The sequence below is a fragment of the Echinops telfairi genome, unplaced genomic scaffold (genome assembly GCF_000313985.2).
Source record: "Echinops telfairi isolate 266 unplaced genomic scaffold, ASM31398v2 ScPeMD7_3533;HRSCAF=4204_1, whole genome shotgun sequence".
Classification (NCBI taxonomy): Eukaryota; Metazoa; Chordata; class Mammalia; order Afrosoricida; family Tenrecidae; genus Echinops; species Echinops telfairi.
The window spans coordinates 25,096,974-25,118,305 of NW_022107432.1; the positions used below are offsets into that span (position 1 = coordinate 25,096,974).

At 45.7% G+C, this 21,332-nt stretch overlaps 1 protein-coding gene across 6 annotated transcripts in view; it reads right to left on the minus strand.

Annotated features, from left to right (window-relative positions):
• Nucleotides 1-20,375, minus strand: part of NFYA (nuclear transcription factor Y subunit alpha) — a 27,596-nt gene extending 7,221 nt beyond the window's left edge. The window contains exons 1-7 of one of the 6 annotated variants that reach the window (XM_004710755.2): nt 20,270-20,375; nt 14,188-14,324; nt 11,826-11,909; nt 8,755-8,901; nt 2,506-2,637; nt 2,042-2,147; nt 428-594 (exon numbers count right to left, since the gene is read on the minus strand). In XM_004710755.2, coding sequence (XP_004710812.1) covers nt 428-594; nt 2,042-2,147; nt 2,506-2,637; nt 8,755-8,901; nt 11,826-11,909; nt 14,188-14,262 — 711 coding nt within the window. In that variant the 5' untranslated portion in view covers nt 14,263-14,324; nt 20,270-20,375. Of the gene's footprint in view, nt 1-427; nt 595-2,041; nt 2,148-2,505; nt 2,638-8,754; nt 8,902-11,825; nt 11,913-14,187; nt 14,325-20,269 lie in introns of all 6 variants that reach the window. The other 5 variants (XM_045294866.1, XM_004710756.2, XM_045294867.1 and 2 more) reach the window with 5 other exon arrangements.
• Between the last annotated feature and the right edge of the window lie 957 nt (nt 20,376-21,332).

A 21,332-nucleotide genomic window follows, 5' to 3' on the forward strand; every position in this document is an offset into this window, starting at 1 on the left:
GGCCAGAGGAGAGCTATCTCCTAGGGCAGTGGTTCTCAATCTGTGGGTCGCGACCCCTCTGGGGGGTCAAATGATGCTTTCACAGGGGTCACCCAATTCATAACAGTAGCAAAAGTACAGTTATTAAGTAGCAATGAAAACAATTTTATGGTTTGGGGGGGAGGGGTCACCACAACATGAGGAACTGTATTACAGGGTCGCGGCATTAGGGAGGTTGAGAACCACTGTCCTAGGGTTTGCAAGCTATGAATCTTCATGGCAGCAGACTGCCACTGAGTGGCTTGGTAGTAGAGGATCCCTTAACCACCATGCCACCAGGGACCCTGGTTTTTAAGGAAGAATCAAAACGCAATCTCCAGAGAACTTCCGGGAGGCTCATGGGAAATGAAATGCCGAATGCGAACACAGTAAAAGACCCTCTTCTTACCATGACCATCCCTCCCGAATTGACGACGTTGCCCGCCACTGGCAGTGTTACAGTGACAGTCCCTTGCCCGCTACTGGTTGTGTTGGTGTTGGCTCCTGTCTGAACAATCTGGGCTCCTGCCAGGCTGGCCGCTGGGATGGTGATCATGCCTGAAACAGGGACTGTAACTTTAAGAAAATAAAACATAAAACAAACAAAAACAGGCACACAGAAAGAAGGGAGCACAGTTAGTCCCTCTTCTACCTGGCACACACTCATGCACTCTGAAAACCAGCGCCCTCAAAAGCAACAGGAGAAAAAAGGCACTTTCTCCTGCACTGCCTCATGTGCCGGGTCCCAGCCCAGCACCATCTCTGTGTACACATGCCAGCTCTCTGGGCATTCCATTCAGTCTCACAGTGACACAAGGAGTTTGGAGGCTTCCCTCTATACTCATGGTGCTTGTGCGAATGAATACTCTGCTCAGAGCGCTGATTTTGAAAAAAAATTGTGTGTTCCAAAATGATGATGAGACTTTCAGTTGCATGACTGAAAATTACAATCAAGTCAAGCATTCCAAATCACCAGGCTACCAATAGATGGTGTAAGTTACCCAAAAATACTAGGATCGCATTTAAAAATTCCTAAGCAGCACCTGATTGTTGGAACTCCCCATTCTGTTGGAGATCCTCCTTTGGCTCAGTCTGTTTCCGGATGAGTGGTTCGAGCACACGCAGTTACTGTAACGTCTGGAGCTTGTAAACTGCAAACACTTGTAGCTCCAACGTAGTTGTAGAACCTAACTAACATGTGAGCTCTTTGATAAATGTCCCTCAAATCCCTCAAGTCCAGCTTGAGGATGTCTGTACTTCTACAGGCAGTTTTCTCTGTTCCCAGTTCATGTAGATTCCCATCCGGTTTCTAGAACACAGGAGCTCTCCATAATATGTATCTGTTCACACGTATGCATCCCGCGTCAGAGTTCTGGCTTTTTGATGACAGTACATTTCTTTCTTAATAAAGTGCTGTGTGCATTAAAACACAACAAACTGTACAGCAACGCTATAGGACCATGTGTAACTGCAGGCTTTCTAAGGATCTCGTCTCCATGAAAGCAGACCACCACAACTTTCCCCAAAGGAGTGGGTAGTGGGTTTGAAGCCCGGACCCTGCAGTTAAGAGTCTAACGCTTAACCCAACGTCCGCAGTAGCCAGAGAGGTCTTTTGGGAATGCATGAGTAACGAGCAGCCTAGTGAGTGGTAGAAATAGGCGGCAATAGCACTCTAAATGTCAATTTGATTTCCGATCCGTTTCTTCCTCAACCAATAAAGAAACATTTTATTTTTCAATCTTCTATTTAGAAATATTTCTCCCCATAGAGCACTAAAAGGTTACCCAATCAATGGGACCAGTCTTTTAACAACTATGGGAGGAAAAATTCCTACAAAATCAAAGTTGGTTATGTACTGGTGACAAGGAACCAACAAATCAATAGAAGCGCATAAGAAATCTTTTTTACTTTCAAAATATATCTTGGTTAGGAGTGTATTACTAAATCACCAAGGGAGGGAGTAGCTCAAGGCACAAAAAGAAGCCCGAGGAAGGCCACAGATATATACTTAAGGGTGCCTTACCTTGCTGAAGAATGGTGCCGTCTGCATTCACTGGCTGATAGACGATGGTCTGCCCTTCAGCAGTCTGTGCCACTTGCTGACCCTGGACAGCAATCTGCTGCTGTGTCTGCAGGAAATACATCACAGCACAATGCGGTAGATTCCGCAGACACCACAAAGAAAAGGACCAAGTGGCACTTGTATTTGTTTTTCAAGCCCAATCCTTTTGGAATGGTCTTCCTCCCCTTCTGCAGTCGTTGGTTCCTTGAGCAGATTGGCCCCAGAGGCGGTCATCTCCACGGCTGCTGGCCACATCTCTCTCCGGCAGAGCTGCTGCTGTGCTTGCAGTGCACACCCTTTCTTTGGTGAGCAGCCACATGCTCACCATGTACTGCCCAGGCTCCATGAAAATATTTGGTTCAGTGGTTTGACCCTTTCCGGTCCAAATCTGCAGTGCACCAGCGCTGACAGAGCTAGCGAGTTACCTGAGTTTGGCCAGCAGTGACAGCGGTCTGAGGCTGTTGGATGATGATCTGCTGGGTCTGGCCCTGCTGGCCCTGCACCTGCACAGCTTGGCCCCCCTGGATCTGGATCTGCCCTGGCGGGACCAACTGTATCTACAGAAGACAACACAAAGAACAATTGGAATTTAATGAAGCTTGTCTCTCTCAGTCTCTGGGTGGTGTTAGCACTCTAAATTCCTCTGAAAAACAGCATGCATCCTGAAGAGAGGGAAAGGGGGACCAGAAGTCCAAGCCTGCTCTAAACGTGTTTTCCACTCATAAAAGCAAGGAGGGAATTCTGGACATTGCATGATACGTGATGCTATTACGGAATCCGTGTCGGTTTTTTCAAGATATGATGTAAGAGACATATGGAAGTATATGAATTCAATAAAAGTACATTTTGAAGAGCTTTGATCAATGAAACGCTGTATTTACCTAAAACAATCCTGGGGGCGTACCGACTGTTTTAAAAAGGCTGCATGTCCCTAACTGCGGAAGCTGCATGATGAATACATGTGGGTTTCACGATCCTATTTCCTGTTGCTTTCATCTTTGAACTAACAAATGTTAGTTCCTGTCCAACTTTAAGAGGAAATTCTGTAGATTGGTTATATATGAAACCTTTAAACATACAGAAAGTTTATACTAGCTTATTAGACATCCATATAGCAATGATTCATATTTAATACATTAACCCAACAAAACTTGCTGCCATTCAGTTGATACCAACTCATAGTGACCCTATGTGAAAGGGTAAAACTGTCCTTGTGGGCTTCTGAGATGGTAAATCTTTTTTTATAAGAGTAAAAAGCCTTGTCTTTCTCTCCCTTGAAGCTGCTGGTGGTTTCGAACTGCTGACCTGGAGGATGACAGTCTAACTTGTAACCACCACACACCAGGGCTCCTTCACATGTTAACATCATACCACATTTCAATCACCTACCATTTCCCTTCCACCCCCAAAGTAATCACACTATGCTAAAAGTGGCAAGAATACAGAACAGATTTTTTTTAAGAGTACATCCACAAAAAATTACTGCTTTATGTTTTACATTGTATAAACAAAACCGTATTGTGTGTATGTATCTTTTTGTTCAATCAACATTGCTCTCAAGATAAAGCTAGTTGAAACAAAATTAACCCATTCTCATTTAGTTTTCTGGTTTGGTTGTAAGTTACAGAGCAAGTTAGTTTTCCATTTGACAGTATTCCTTGAGTTTTATGGATTTTCCCTACTGTCTCCTCCTCACCCCCACTGTCTTACTGGGGTCCCTCTGTCCATTCATCCTTCTTTCCTGCTTTTGGAGACCCCGCCCTGTGGTTGACCACTCTGTGGAGTAGTTTCCCGAGCACTACGTTCCCTTTAGGCCTCTCTGTTGTGTGGCTGGAATGTGATCAGGATGGGTTCAGAACCAGATTTACAGGGTGTATAAGGACCACAGCCTCAGGGGTTCCTTCAGTCTGTCAGACCAGTAAATCTGCTTTTTAAAATGCTTAATGATTTCATATTTTGCCAGCCTTTTGTGGATCTCATTTGCATTTCCATTATTAGCTAGTAAAATAAAGCCATGCCTACATGTTTATCTGGCTTTTAAAATCGACTTGGATCCTGGGCTGTGTGCTAACCTCAGCTAATCATCTTGCATAGCAAGGAGTGCTGTGCTGCTCCAGTCAGGCGTGTCAAAGCGCACCTATACACACTGCCCTAGAGCCTTTCCCTCCTCTATTCGCCACCTCTGCTCACGTGCCTATCTGGTTGTTAGTTTTGAACTAACACATACATTTCTGTTCTGAATATAGACCCAATGTGCTAAAATTATCTTCTCCAAACCTTTACCTTATTTATTACCTTTACTCATGCTACACTTTGTTTTTATTTCAAAGAAATCAAATCTCTTATGTGTTTTTTAAGTTTTAAGGAAATGCTTGAAAAAGGAGCTCATAGCTACTCATTGAATGGTGGTCCGGAACTACCACATATTTACTATTTTCATGCCTTCTTTGTTTTATTATGACTTGCACTAAATTGGAGGCCTGGTTCTGCCTTTGTGATAGAATGCTATTGAAAGTTTTGCCCTATCACCAACCCCCAGTGCTTATATATATAGTGTCCTGTCACTCAAAAGTTTAAGCTGTACAAATCAACAATTCTTGTATCACAGTAATGTTGTCAGCCTATATTTTTGTGGTTTCATTTCCTCAGCAGTGTTTTAAATTCTGTACCACTAGCTAGATTAATGTCACTATCCATGGAATTACCTTATGCCCCGGGGGGGATGATTGATATTATGCTCTAACATAAAATGACAATGTCTGTGAGACATACATAAATCATAGATACATATGACTGGATCTAGGGCTCACATTTAATTCTAGCCTCAATCTAGGAGCATTTATTTCTTAATGCTCACCCTCACTGAGATCACTGGAAGATATGGGTTGTGTTAGTCCGGGTAAGCCAGAGAAACAAATCCAGGGAGACTCCTAGGTGTATGAGAGTTTTATATCAAACTGTACATTAAGAAAACATCCCAGCCCAGTCCAGATCAAGTCCTTTATTCCGATATTCGCCCATATGTCCGACACCAATCTATAAAGTCCTCTTCAGACTCATGAAACACATGCAATGATGCTGAATGCAGGAAGATCACAGGCCAGTGGATGGAAAGTCTTGTGGATCCAGGGGCATTGTAAGCATCTCAGTTCTGGCAGGGGTCTGGGTCTCCACATGGCTTCTCCAGGTCCAGGGTTCTGGCTGCATCAGGGTAGGTCCATATGGCTTCTCCTCAGAGATGTCTCAAAGGGAGTCAGCCTTGTCAGTAGTCTCCAAGGAAGTGAGGGGAGTCTCTCCTGCCTCCAAGGAGGAAAATCTAGGAGTTGCCAGAATCCTCAGGAGAAGGCCATGTCCACACAGAGGCTTCACTGGCTAAGACCCAATTGACAGACTAGATTCTACCCCTTCACTCTTAATCCTCTCACGTACCAAATCGACACCAGATTATGTAACCATCACATGGGTGGTATAGTAAAAGTGTGGTATAAAAACTAGATTGGTGCCTAGCTATCACAAGGAACAGTTTCTGAGGTCTTAATAAATTGTTTTAAGATAAGTGAGGTATCAACTAAGCCGACATAGAAGAACCACACCAGCCTGTGACCCAAGGATTGTAAACAATACAATTCAAATCTGAAGGAGGGAACAGTATCAGAGCTTAAACTGTGAACACTTACTTGGTTTGCACAAGGCTACGATGACAATGGAAGCCCCAAATCCATTTACAGGGTTTACACGTGGATTAAATGGTCGACGAATCCCTTCTGACCATAGTCTGGGAATGTGAATAGGCGTTTGCAGAGTGCAGTGGAAATCAGATTACTACAGATGCAATCAGGTTAAAAACTAACACAGTTATGATTTGCCCTTTTGAACCATTCAAAATTTGCTCTAGCTTTTCATCCTTTTTCTGCTTTCTTTACAATGAGGTTTTTGTCTGTTTAGCTTTTAGGGGATTTAGTGGGGGAGTATGCTTTTCTGATTATGAAATCCAGGATAGGTGATAGAGAGACAGTGGCTGCATTGATGGTTTCTTGGATGATATGGCTGGGGAGGCTGGGGGAAATGGGAAATTGATAGCAATGAGTACAAGAAAGAAGAAAATTTTCTAAAGTTGATGTGGAGAAGATTGTACAACTCTTAAAGAGGACCCAACAACATAAAGCAAACTTCCTTACATATAAGTCCCAAAAGTCCCCAGTGTGCTTTTGGACACTGGGATCTTTAGTTCAGTCAGTAAGTAGTTTTGCATACAGTGTGAAGAAGGGATTAATTTTCTTTCTCTATTCTTAAACCACTGCTCCACTGATGTACCATTCATCATATACCATTGCTGAACTTCTCTGATTTCAATGCCTACTATTGTTAACCCACATTTCTTAAATCTAAATTTATATGCAAAATTTTGCAAGTATCTGAATATTTGTAATTTTTTTTAAAAAAAGACAGCATAAGGAATACTCTTCTAAAATGAACAGCCTGTTTATAGTCTACTATAGTCAAGTAAACAAACAGAACACCCATCCACAAGCAAAACCACAGAATGCAGAGCTAGAATGAACGCTTGAAATCCCAAAAGAAAACTGGCTATTCAATGACTGGGCCAAGATCAGAAAGCTGGTTAAAAGCCAGCCTGGAGAGTGCAAACAGGGTTACTTCACCCCCAACACTCCACCAGTCTCCATTCCGCAGCGCTGGTGAGGGGGTCCGGAAAGGAGGCAACAAGCAAGGTCAGAAGAGATAGCATGTGAATCCAAGGAAAGCACATGCGGAAAATATATTTAAATTCCCATACATTTATGTACAGAGATGTGGGAACTATTTTTAATCCTAACTGCAATTCTATCTTGGCCAAAAATGTCAAGAACCTTAAAAATGCTTTCACCCTTAGAGCAAGCAATCCCACTTCAATAAAATTGCCCTCAGAAAGAGTTCAAATGAACAGTAAAACTCATTCTAAAATATTTATAGTAACCCTACCTACAAAAGCAAAGCAAAGCAAAGCAAAACAAAACAAAACGAAGAACACACTATACATTCTGAGCCATTAAATTAACTAGCCATCCAATAGATTAAATGATAGCTAAGAAAAAAGGGCAAAGAAACTATATGCATGCTACAATTATGCCTTAAAGGTATGCACACAAATTGCATGAAAATATGCAAAAATTCAGTGTGATTTCGAAGCAGAATGATTGTGACCCATATTTTAAAATTTAATTTCCTCCAGAAAAACCAAAGACATGAATCTGATCAGTGCCCTTGTTAATATAAACACATAAATACAGAAAGTAGCTAACAGTTCTCTTCTACCTGGTACTTTTTAATTCTCAAAAGCATCTATGCCCATGGGAGGGATGTGAGAAGTACAAGTTGTTTTGTCTATTTATCATAAATATGGGAGTACAGAATACGTGTATCTTAGAAATTTATTTTTGACTGAAAAATACTTTAATATTAATCTGTATTATCCTCTTTCCCTGGTCAATAGTTCATACTTTTAAACAATGGCATAATACCTTCATAGAATGAGTATATTAGGATTCATTCTACTACTCCTGTAGGAAAGGGCACCAAAAAGTTTGTAACTGCTATGAGGCAATGTCTTCGTATGTGTCTCGCTACGTACTGTTTTCTTACTATAGAATACATGCCTTTCCAAAAGGATTTAAAAATTTGAAAACTAGAGGGCTTTTTTCTCTACTTTCATTCTCGTACGGAGTGTTCTTCATTTTTGCTAATCTGATGACAAAAACTTTCCAATTTTTAACGTTTGATAGTGCACATTGCTTCATAGTTGTATTCTGACTTTTAAGTGGCCACTGCAATGAGTTGTCAAGCCGAGTGGAGAAACAGGGTGCCTTGGGCGGGTCGGCTGGTGTCAGAATTAGGAAAGAAGGGCCAAGGGTCAAGGGAGCACGTCTGACCTCTGCCTCGGGCCGAGGTGAGTCTGATGCTCCTTCCCTGTGGTGGAGGCAGAGGTCAATGTCGCCCCTATGCCATTTGCACACATACCAATCACTGGGCTCAAACCGAGTCTTTCCTCTGTGTGACGGGCACTCCCATACGGCTGCACTGTTGTTGAGCTCAGCTGTCGTGGAGGCACACCTGACTCATGGGGACGCCATGGGTGCAGAGAAGAACTGCACTCTAAGGTTTTCAAGCTGTGACTTTTTAATTTTTTTTTTATTTTGAGGGCTCTTACAGCTCTTGTAACAATGCATACATCAATTTTATCAAGCACATTTGTGCATATGTTGCCTCCCCCATCCTGTGGCCCCTTGATTAATTATAAATTATTATTTTCATATCTTACAACGGACCGCTGTCTCCCTTCCCCCACGGTTTGTTGTTCATCCCCCTGGAGGGGGTGGGGTGTCGTTATGTGTCAATCATCACAATCGGCTCCCTCTTCCTTCCCTAAACTGCAACTTTTGAGAAGCAGACTACCAGGCCTTACTTCTTAGGTACCCCTGGAGGTGCTTGAAAGCCTAAGAGTTAATAGTACAGAACTTAACCATTTGTGTTACTCTGTGACAAAGGTACAAAATGAACTAAACAAATGAGGTAAAATTAAATATGACAGCAATCATTGCACCATTTTCAATAATCTATCATTTAAAACCTCTATTCTGACAATCTGCCTAAATGTGTTTTCTTTTTATATGGCTCACCTGTTGTAAACCCTGTGTCCCGGACACAGGTACTTGCATGATGGTTTGACCTTGCCCACCAGGAACAGCCTGGACCATGATGGGTTGGCCAGTTGATGTGATTAACTGTCCTCCACTGACTTGCACCATTAATGGCTGCCCCTGGACCTAGAATGTAAAAAAAAACAAAAAACAAGAACAGTGAAATAACGCAAAGACACAAGAAGGCTTTTATCAAAAGATAATGACTGGAATTATGCTGCTGCCTTCCTGGGGGAGGGGGGAGTTAAAGAGACATTCAGAAACTAGGTCTTAAAAACCCTCAAATGATCTATTTCAATAGCTACAACATTTGACATCTCTGATGAAATGTCACGTTAAATAATTTTTGGTCAGATAGGATGGACTACATGCCGTCTTTTAGAAAGTCTCAAAAGGCATAGATCACCAAATAGGCTACACAAATGATAAACACTCAAACATCCAGGCTGTTTGGCTTTTTACACAAGGAACTAGGACTGGTCTTTCGTGATGGCTGGAGAAGCAACTAGAGGGAAAATGATTGCGGTAATGGTGGTTACACAGATTCTAAATTAAGCTGAAAGGAATAAATAACTGTGCCCAGCAATGATGGCAGGAGGCTGGGTAGCAAGCAGCTGTAATAGCTTATGTCCCAGAGTCTCCTAAGTATAAATGACATGCATACATTTAGCCCTCTGCACACAGTCTGCGAATTCATTTGTTAATTTAAATAGCTCACTACCACAAAGTGACTTTAGATTTTCCTGCAGTTTCCCAGGTGGAATTCTTCATAACAGACCCTACAATATTAATCTGTTTTAGCTTCAACAAAAAACGATGTTAAATATTGAAAGCACACAGAATAATCAAGTGTGCCAATAAAATCTGCAACTTTCAAGTCCCTTTAAGTCAGTGGTTCTCAACCTGTGGGTCTCGACCCCTTTGGGGTCGAATGACCCTTTCACAGGGTCGTCCAATTCATAACAGTAGCAAAGTTAAAGTGATGAAGTAGCAACGGAAATAATTTCACGGCTGGGGGTCCCCACCACATGAGGAACTGTGTGAAATGGTGGCAGCATTAGGCTGAGAACCACTAAGTAAACAGACTACTCCGGAAGCCACAACATTCCCGGTGCTCTGTAACATCCAGAGCCCCAGTTTAAAACATGCCAAGGAGGCCAAAAAAGGAAACCACCCTAGAAATGCATTAAAATGATCGAGAAAAAAGGTCAACTGTCAGCCAACATGGATTTAGGACATAGCAGCTAATGAAAAGCTCCATCAGTCCTGGATGTACAGGTTACTTATATAGGCCACTCTCTTACCACCACCACCACCACCAATGGGTCAACGTCATCCAGAAACTCAAACCCAAGGTTTTATTAAACTGTCCCTTGGAGAAACTCCACTTGGCTTTTATGGATTTTATACAGCCAGATCTTATAAACTTCCTCCTTCACTTATTCCAAATCAAACACTCCCCTTGTTATACCAATGTCTACATATGCTATGAGTAAAGATTAAAAAAACCCCTTATTGCATAAATAACTAAAAGGACTATTTAAAATTCCCTAAAAATAATGAGACCCCTGGAGAAAAGATTTTCATTATTTCCATTTCTCTGAAGTCACATCTGTAAGTGGGAAAGACAAGTTTTAAGGCACATTAAATAAAGGATCATCTTCATTTCTCCCCTCGTTGGCATGCTACATGTGAGCCCACTGTGTTTACAATGTATGAATGGTCAATTACAAGGACACATGCACCAGACAGGAAGCCATTCGGTTAAGAGCTTGTTACATTCCCGTTCCAGAAGTGGTTAATGGCAGCCCCAAACCCTTTTTCACACGTCAATACGATGAAGCAAGCAGGAATGGCATGAATAACAAGCTGTTGAAGTCTGAGATTCGAATCTACTTGGGAACAATCGCAAGCTCAGCATCTTTCAGCTGAATTCAAGTTCAGAATTGGTTGTGTATCCAAACCCTACTGGTAAGCAGGGGAGAGGAAGCCTGGGAGGGCAGAGGGAGATGATTATAGTAGGAGATAGTTAACAGCAGGGCCAGTAATGAAATGAAATGAAATGCCATTTCTACATCGCAGGCCCTACTGTGAATCATTTCCAAGTCAATGGAAGCAAAAAGGCAGCACACCCAAATCTTGCCAATTTCCCCCAAATACGTGAATTCCGATCAAATGAACTTGCAGACAGAGAAGACTACTGCATATAGGCAATGATCATATTCATGGCCCCAGTTCATAGGACACTTACTTAGCTTGAGGTTAAGGTTAACCATTAATTTTTATACTGGCTCTAACACCTAAGATTTACACAAAGCGTCAACCCCAAGAGTCATGAGGTAATTGCCACAGATCTAATAAGAGGTCACATTTCCCGTAAAGGTAGTGAATAGGCAGCAGATAATGAGAAATTAACATGATTTAGTGATTAGAAAACCCCTGCCAAGTACAAAGATAATTTTTCAGTTTAATTGCCCTTTTGCTAAAAATAAAGCTTAGTTGATCTATACAGGTACACCCCTCAAAATAACCCCAAACCTACTGCCAGCAAGTCAATTCTGACTCACAGCAACTCGACGGGGCAGAGTAGAATGGACCCATAGGATCGCTAAGGGTGTAGATCTATATGGAAGCTGACAGCCTCATCTTTCTCCTATGGAGTAGCTGGTGGTTTTGAACTGCTGACCTTGTGATTAGCAGCTTCACCATGCCCATATATTTCCCTCTCCATTTTTCTAGCCCAGGTTCATGAAATTTTACCAAGCAATCTTGTTCAGAATCTCAACTCTGAGTAGGATCAAATGCCACTGGTAAGAATGCCGTCCCAGGCATTCCCATAGAAGTAGGTGAGCCAAATGTGGCTTCCAGAAATTGGTACCTGGAGACTGCATGAAACATTAGCCATCTGTTAAGCCTCAAAAACAAGTTAGCAGCACTGAAGACATGCAACCGACTTTGCCATTCTTACTCGAGAGCCAACTACACACAGCACCAGACATGAGGGGGGAGGAGGCCATGCAGTGCTCACAGAGAATCGGAGAGGGCACCACTACCTGGAGGGTCTGAACTTGCTGGCCTGAGGCGGATGCCACCTGGGCCTCAGTCTGCAACTGGACAGCAGTGACACCACCCTGCTGCTGAGAACAGGAACAGGAAGAGCTTGAGATGTGGCAAGAAGGAAATGTATAGTTCAAGATATGAGACCGCCTTACCTCTTTAGATATGAGGAGAGTCATCTTCGGAAATACCGCCCTATGCAAGACTTTCAAAACTATACACACTCACCAGTGGCATCATTAGGGTGTGCCGACCCCACCGAGTGATGCCAAAATGACTGTAACAATGTTATGCAGTGGTTCAGCACAAACTTACTGTTTTATAAGCATTCGATTTTTTGTAAACCCCGCTTGTATATATCAATAAAGGAGCTTCTAAAATGTCATGTAAATTTCATCTCAAAGTCCCTTAAAGAACTACCAAGCTAAAAACCATGCTGATCAAGTTCTTAACCTTCCTACTGTGTTCTGGTCGGCGGTGTCCTTTGAGTCGTGTGGGTTTTTCTGTATGTGCTACAAGAATGCACTGCTCTTTTCCCGGATACCACTGTTTTTATAGGCACTGACCTTGCCCTGGACGGTCCTTATGTGTCAACATCGACTCGATGGCAGTGAGTTTGTTTGTTTGAAATCTTGTCAAATTTTATGGTGGTTTATTGACAATATTGGGGTAATTACTATTTGTGAACCTGTATCAACGTTTTTGAGAATGTAGTAGTAATTAAAATAAAAGGAGAAAAAATGTTAAAGGCTCCCACCAAGTTACTAATAATGTCATGAAAAATGCTGTTTAATGCAGAGATCTTACAAGATAATTTAGTATTCATATAATTTTTAAATGTTACATGTAAGCAATTAACACTTGTGTTACTTCATTTTATCTCACAATTAAAATTTATAATAAATATTAAAGATTCTATGAGCCTTGGTGGGCTGCAAACCACAAGATCAGCAATCTGAAAGCACCAGCCACTCCTGGGGAGAGATAGGACTTTCTCCTCTGTCCTACAGGCTCACGGTGAGTTGGATTGATTGGATGGCAGTGAATGCGTTTAGAAGGATTCTGTCTGGGCTGGTATGGGAAGAGATTCCATAGGTGGAGGATCTGACACTGTGGATTTACCTAGTGTGACACCAACCCTAGGAACAGCGTGGTGACCACTACACGACAGCCATTTAGCTGAAGGCAGCAGTATTGAAGACATTAGCTCTCTGTTCCCAGTGGAATAAAGGGGAAGTCAAGACACACTTCCATGACTCAAAAGGGCCAAAAAAGTTATTATTATTAATGCAGCCCTTCCCTATAAAGGCAGGTGATCCTTTCTTTTGCTTAGTTATTCTAATGCTTTTTTCATTTCCTCAAATGAATTCCCAAGAATACAGTTATCAGGTTTGAAGTATTTCTAAGGCCTAAGAAGGGAAGAACTGAGGTCACTGCTCTTATATCCCCAAATGAAGATTATTTCCACCCAACCGAACTGCCACAACAGTGGTATTTTCAGTGACTCAGTTTGATTTTCACATCCTCCCCAATGGTAGGTTTGGGGACAGATCCCAAATTCCCTCACCAGCCAGAGCTCTGCCTGCCCTGATTGGAGGGCCCTTTATGGAAGTCTCACCTCTGAAAGGACGGATGAAGCCAGCTGCCAGAACCACAGCAGCCAAATGGGCGGCAGAGTCCGCAAGATAGATTAAAATGGTTTTTTGTTTTGCGGGGGAGGGCTAAAATAAGCCCAGACATAAATAAAACAGAAAACATAGTCAGATATAAATTCAAAAGCACAACCTATCTTAGTTTGGGATAAATGAGCAGCAGGGAATTCCTTTGAAGTATATGCTTATCTAGTATCTAACCATGACTGTTATGTTAAATCAGAAGTTTTCACAATAGGCACTGTGGTGGCTACCTGGGTTTGTTTATTGTGGCCAAGCACTTACTCAGCTCTAGCACAATCAAGAGAAAGAAGCAACCACATTGTGTTTAGGGTAAGAAAAAAGAAAAGCCACACAGCTCCAAGAGTCTACCTGAAAACATTCTAGGTGCTTTGACTTCTAGTGACAGAAAGGGGTACTTTATTATTAAGTCAGCCCCCCCCACCCCCCAAAAGAAGAAAACAGATCCTACGTGGCCATGGGCTGGAGAGAGTTCTAAACAGAGGGAATAGAAGGGCAACCACAATAAACCCGCCTTCAAACAATACACTTCGCCCTAGTCATCAAAGCTCGGTATTTGACAAGATCAGGCATCTCTCAGGTCATCCCCCCGGCCCGCCAAAGTACCAGACCAGCCAGCTGAGTGGTGCTGTTGCCGGCTCCATTGCTGGGATGTTTAACGCAGTGCTACCCCATGCCATACCTGCTGCTGAATCTGTCCAGCCTGCACGACGATCTGCTCCGTGGAGCTGTTGCTGTTTGTTGTGTACTGCTCCATGTTAGACCGCCACCCACGGGGAGCTTGGCTCTGAGGAGGCTAAAAGACCACGAGCTGCACTCCTGTGAGAAAGGGTAGGAGGGAGACTAAGTGAGAACGGCAATAAAGGCCTAGCCTAGCTGGTAATTAACACTAATAAGGGTATTTTGCTTATACGGAAACAGGATAAAAGAATAGCACATCTTGGTGTTTAGTATCATTTGAAGCTTTGATCACAAAGGGAAATCATAACAAAGATCTGGTAATACTATTTTCAAAATGCTCTTAATCTTTTTGGGGGGCAACCTTACTCAGTACTAACAGACCATTGGTCTTTAAAAGGCTAGGCTACAACATTGCTTTGTTATAGGGTTTACTTAACCCTGAATTCAGGTCAATACTTTTACTTTAGAGAGCAACTTGTTTCTTTTCTTCTTAAGATCATTTTACTGGGGGCTCTTAAAACAATCCATACACCAATTGTATCCAGCATGTTTGTATGTATGTTGCCATCGCTATTTTCTTGACATTTACATTCTATTTGAGCCTTTAGCATCAGCTCCTCTTTTGAAGACCTTTGTGACCCCTTGATAAATTATAAATCCCTATTTTCCCATTTTACACTGCCGGCTGTCTCCCTTCCCTAGCGGTTCCTTCACCCTCCTCTCCACACCTTCCCTCTACTCTTCTGGTATCGTAATCCCATTTCTTTTCCTGAGGGGTTTATCTGACCTGAATTCCATGTGTCCTGAGCTCTTTATCTATACCTGTGTACATGCTCCAGCCTAACACGCAGAGAAAGGCAGGATTGGGGCCAGGAGAGTGGGGGTTGGAGGAAGCCTCAAGGAATCAGACTCATGCCCCCTTTCCTGTGACCCTTCTGTGAGGGGATGTCCCGTTGTCTACAGATGGGCTTTGGGTCCCTGCTCTGACCCGCCCTCGTTCTCAACAATGTTTTTTGTTTGTTTGTGGTCTTCTGATGCCTGTTACCTGATCCTGTTGACACCTCATGATCGAACAGGCTGGTATGCTTCTTCCACGTGGGCTTGTTTCTCTGCTAGATGGTTGCTTGTTTAACTTCAAGCTTTTAAGGCCCCCAAATGCTGTATCTTTTGAAAGCCGGGCACCATCAGCTTTCTCCACTACATTTGCTTGTGTAACCACTTTGTCTTCAGCACTTGTATCAGGAGGGTGAGCACCACAGAATGCCAGGTTGCTACAACAAAGTGTTGTTGCGTTCAGAGAGGGCTTAAGCAGAGGCCCAGAGTCCATCCACTTCTTCAATGTATTGCCATATCAGTTTAGGTACCTATGCCAATACCTCTATTTTTATGAATTAGTATATTTACATAAGTGCACACCTACTGTTGGGTAGCTGAATAGGGGATTGTTCCTCTATGCCAAGCTGTCCCCTAAAGGAGGTTGCTGCAGAGAATCAGACAAGCCCAGCCAGCCATAAAGGATAGAGGGCATGCACAAATTTAAGACTTTGAGACAGGAAGCCAGTACACTTGGGAGGACCCCAATCTGGGCCAGGGGGGCTTAATTCAGCCAATGGGGTCAACCAGTATTATGGAAGCCAGAGCTTCGAGACACCTCTCCCCCTTTCTCTGGCCCCTCAGGGCATTGCACACCCGCACGTGGAGTTAGGGGCCAGTGGAGTTAGCCTGAGATTTCAGGGCTCCCGTTTCCTTCTCTCCCTTCCGGCAGAGTGAATTCTCTGGCTCCCTGCTAGAGTGAATCCCTCGGGGATTCCTCTTTTTCTTCTCTCTGGCCTGGCTTCTTTGCAGCGAACTTAATAGCTAGCAGTTTGAAACCACCAGCTGCTCCTTGGGGCTTTCTGCTCCAGTGCTCACAGGGGCAGTTCTACCGTCTGATAGGGTCGCTGAGTTGGCATTGACTCAATGACAGTGAGTTGGGTTTCAGTGTTTTTTATATCGACAAGAGCCCTGGTGGCAGAGTGGGCTATGCCTTAGGCTGCTAACCTCAGGGTAAGCAGTTGAAAGCCACCTAATGCTCCTAGGGAAAAGATGAGGCTTCCTACTCTGCACTGCCAGGGCTCCTCTGAAGTATGTGGTATGTAGTCATGAATAAGAAACACAATGGCATGCAGTTTTTCTTCCTCTTGGATCTAAGTGGATCTAACTTGTTAAGATCATGTACCAATTTGTGGACATTTTAAACCCACTGAAGGGTTAAACACCCCCAATCCCAATACCACCAACACCACAAGTAGCTTCCAATCAAGTAGCAATTCTATGGTAATGAAGAAGTCATTCAACTTGGGATCTGAAAGCAGCCTTTCAACAGCCATGTTCTTTTTACTATGAACATTGCTTAGCTGAGCTGCAGCAATCTGGAGCTCTTCTGGACCAAGTTTCCCACCAGATTAAGTCAGCCCGACTTAGCCTGTCTAGCTTTTGCGTCAAACACAAAGGCCTGAATGTTTCTTTTCCTCAAAGAGAGACAGGCAGACAAACACAGTGTGTTTATTTTGGCTAGCATGAGAATACTCTGCAGAGCCTCTGCCTGCCTTTCAACACACATAACCAACCACTGGGAGCCCTTTCTATAGGGACCTCCATCTTAAAGCAAAAGTGTAAAGCATGGGTTCCTGTATTTGACAATGACTAACAGGAGGAAGGAGCCCCAAGTTGGCACAGTGATTGGCTCAGCTGCTAACCAGAAGGCTCAAGTCTGTGCAGACTACTCAGAAGATTTGGTGCTCTATCTACTTCTGAAAAACCAGCCAACTTGGCTTTGACATACATGGTGTCAACCATTAGTCAGAAACGACTCATGTGGGTACTGGTTATCAGGTAACGGCTAGAACAGTAGTTCTCAAATGCTTAGTAAGAAACACATTTCCTAACCTGTAACTGAAACAAAGTTTATCCTTATGCAGCATGAGATGCACCTTGGCGTTTGCTATTCTACCATAAAATATTAGTATCACTAAACTGATCCTAAACTGTCCAGCAAAGACTAATCTGGAGAACAAAGAGCTGTCCAGTTTTTCCCATCCTCCTATAGAGGCTTCTGGATTGGAGCTCCGTAATTTGTCCCTTTTCTCCCTGCAAATGACGTGCTGAGTACCCAGACACTGTCCTAAATGGTTAAAGAATAAAAAGAAAATCCCGACCAGGATGCCATCTTTGAAGTGTTTAAGTTTATTAAAGGATTAGTAAAAACCTGTAATGGAATCCAAGAGAAAACAGGTATGTGGCAGTCTGGAGAACAGAGTCCTTCCAACAGCGATAAATCAAAGAAGGCTTTAGGGAAAGAGAGGCTTGGAGGTGTAGTGGGGGAAAGATGAGACTTCCTGCTCTCATAAATCATTACAGTCTGGGACACCTACAGGGACAATTCTCCTCTGTCCTACAGGGTCATGATGAGTTGGAATTGAGCTGATGGCAGTGAGCTGAGTTTGAGTCATTTGAACTACTTTAAGTATGAGAAGAATTTAATATATGACGATGCAGGAGGGGAGCAGCTTAAACCACAGACTCAAGGGGTCCATGCCAACAGCAACTAGAGGCCAGGTAACACACACAAGCCCCCCACGGAAGACCAGATTCCGGCTCACGGTAACCGCAGGTATTAGAGGAAAGTTGCGTTTCACAATACAGTGACCGCCTTTCAGAAGCACAGCACCAGGAGTCTTTGGGTTTTGTCCTCCAACCTGATCGCTGAACACTTAGGAGCCATTAGCAGCATAGCCCAGACTACTTTCTCAAATACCAGGCTTCAGTAAGTTCTTCCACAGAGAGAGGTCTAGAGGTGGTTGATAATGAAATAACCAAGCAAACACAACTACCCTTGTTTGCTGGTTTCAATGTGCCAGATGTACCATCATTAAATAGGCAGACTATCACATCAATTCCAAGGGCATTTTATTTATTCTTGTATATTTTTAATAGTTCAATCATATCAAGGGTTGTACGATCATTACCACATCAATTTTAGAGCACCATGGTTGCGTCATCTTTCAAATGAGTTGCACAATCACAATCAGTTCTAGCGGGTCCAACAGCATTTTAAACACAATTTTACACAGAGCATTATTTTTCTTTAAAGTCACACTGCCATCATTAATATGGATCATGTATATATTCAAATTTAGAAAGTTACTGAGACAACAGCAACAAAACACATGTTCCAAAAAGCAACAACAAAACTGTCCTTCAAAAACAAAACAACAAAACCATCCTCCAAGTCTCAGTAGTGAAAAGACCACTGGACTAGGCGTCTTGTGAAACATCTGATGGTTATGACCTGAGTTTAAGTGTGATGATAAAACAAAGGCACCAGGAAGTGGAGACCTACTCTAGCTGCCAGGACTGCACCAGGTGCTTAACATAGTGTAAATAATTTTTTTAAGTTCCAAGAGAGAACTCTTCTCTTCTTCCCCCAAAGAAGCCAGTCACTGTGATGGGATGCAACTGTCAGAAACTTGTTTTTCACTCTCGGGAAGGAGGGGGACCAAAACCCAAATCTTTTCTACTTGAACCTCCAGACAGGTTCCAAAACTGCTTCTTAAAAAGTCCTCAGCAAGACAGATATAGGGGCCTTCCACCAACCAGGCTTTCCAGCCCAAACTCTCCTACTGCCCAGGCCTTCTCTGCCAGCATTGCTCTTCCCTCCATTCTGTTTGCTCTGCAGAAACCACACCATTCTTCGCGGCCAATTACAGGGTGGCAGCGGGAACCTTAATCGAAGCTGGTGACACCTCATGCACCAAGTGCTTTCTCGGGAGCTTGGCTCCTTTCCAGCACTAACCGTTTAAGTATTGATCGTTCATCTGGCCCTCTCCAGCAGGCGGGAGTGTCTCGCATTTACTTTTACCCACTCCCTCTCCCCATCTCATGGATCGAAGATACCGGGCACAGACTAACTGCTGCCAACCGAGGAGCCCTTACACCCCAAAGAACTCTGCACGCCACTTTCCACTCCATCGCCACCTGATGAGAAACCGCTACCGTGGGACTAAAAGAGGGTACCAGAAAGCACAATGCAGGCCCGCTAGCCGTGGCCTCCTAGTCAAACCCGACAGCTGAACCATCCAGAAAGAGGGAAGACTGGTCTGCTCCCAGGGGAGGGCAAGAATAAGCGCTGGGTGACACGGATAGGAAATGGGTGCTTGATGGGCAGCCTCGGCGAGGTGGGGGGGACAATCTTCCAAGAGTGCCGGTTTCTGGCACCCTGGGGTAGGTTTTACAACCTGGGCAATAAAGGGAGCCCGTTAGGTCGGGTTCCCAGAAGGAGGGGTGCAGGGCGGAGAGCAGAGGAAATGACGAGCCAAAGGGGGTGGGAACGGCGTGGGCCGGGGACCCGGGCCAGCGGGCCGGCCGGGAGGAGGGGCGCGGCAGGCCGTGGGCGCGCTCAGATCCCCCTCCCCGGCCAGGGAAGCGGCAGGGGCGGGCCGACCCCGTTTCCCCGCCGCGCTCCGGCCCGGGGACCAAGGCGTGCGTCTTCTCCAGGGCTCTCTGGACCTCGGGGGCCTGTGGACCTCCAGACCGGGCTTCACCGTGACCCTGGGGGGAAGAGTTCCCGTCCGGAGAGTTAGCTGAACGTGCAGCGTGCAAAGGCAGGCGAGAATGAGGAGGCCGCGGCGGCCAGGAGACAACCGCTGTAGCCCAGGGCGCGTGTGGACCTCAGCGCAGGGGCTTTTCGTGGCGCGCAAGCCAAGCCCTGGGCCTGGGACTTGACAACCGGGCCTAAGGGTCCGGGGGAAAGGGATGCACCCCCGACTGGCATTGGCTCCCTGCAAGGGTCGGGACCCCGGAGGTGGTCTGCTCCCAAAGGCGCCATCCCGGCCGAGGGCGGCCCCCTGCAGGCCTAGGCAGGGAGTGTCCGGAGGCGCTCGGAGGCTCCGGGCCGGGGCCTCAGGCCGCCCGGCTCGGCTAAGCTCAGCTCGACTCCCCGGGCTCGACGGGCGCCTGGGCCTCTCCTGAGTGGTCAGCAAGACCCGCCAATCGGGGCGCTGGGGCCGGCTCTGGGCCGCTGGATATTGGCTCCTCACACTCACCGGGTCTCGCTCCCCCGGTTCGCTGCCCGCGCTGATTGGCTCCAGTACCGGACCCCGAAACCCAATCAGAGGCTCCAGCCGCCGCTACCGCCGCCACTGCCGCTGCCTCGCAAAATGGCGAACTCGAACAAAGGGGAATCGGGCCTCCCTCCAACCGTCTCCGCGCAGGCGCCTCTAAGGCCACACCCCTTAGCTCTAGTTCTGGGCCCACCCCGCCCCCATGGGAAGAGCACTGCGCAGGCGTCGCCCGAAGCCACGCCCACCCCCCTGATTTGACACTTCCCGGGCCGAAAGAATACGCAGGCGCCTTCGCGACGCGAGGGACCCACGCCTCACTGCCCGGAACCCAGCACTACGCAGGCGCCAACGGACCCAGGACCCAGCTGTCGGTCCCCTTCTGTGCGGCCACTGGAGACACACCCCTAGTGCTACTGCGCAAGTGCGGCTCTTCCCTAAGCGCGCTCCGCTTTCTCTTTGCGCATGCGCGGGCGGCGGCGGGCGCCTGGGCTGCATTTATCGCCGGAAGTTAGCGGCCATCACCAGAGAGCGCGGGCCCGGCCAGCTAGAGGGGCTGGTTTCCGCCCCGCTACCGGGTTGTGGGCGGCCATCTTAGGTGCGTACCCGTAAAGGGCACAGCGGGATTGGTTCCGCGGCCCGGCTTGCCCCTTGCTCCCCACCTACCAGGGCCGGATCCGGGTCTCTTCCTCGCGGGGCGGGGAGCTCTAGCGGCCGTGAGGGGGGACCCCGGTAACGTTGGGGCCGTGCGGCAGTTTCCCTCCTCCCACAGGGCAACCCCAGGGCCGGCCCTCCGCTCTCGCTGGGCCGCCGCCGCAGTCGGAGGGGAGGCTTCCCTAGAGGCTTGGCTTCGCCTCTCCCCCGCCCCCAGCCCCCCAAAAGGGTGTGAAACTTGTAGCGAGGTCGCGTTTCCTCTTCCTCTGCTTGCAGCGCCGCCGGCCCCGGCCCGAGCCCGGCCTTGCCGCCGTTTGGTGACTACGCAGGCCCGTCCCTGCTTCTAGGTGCCGCCCACTGATGAGCTGCTTTAGCTTTGGGCCGAGAGAGGGGG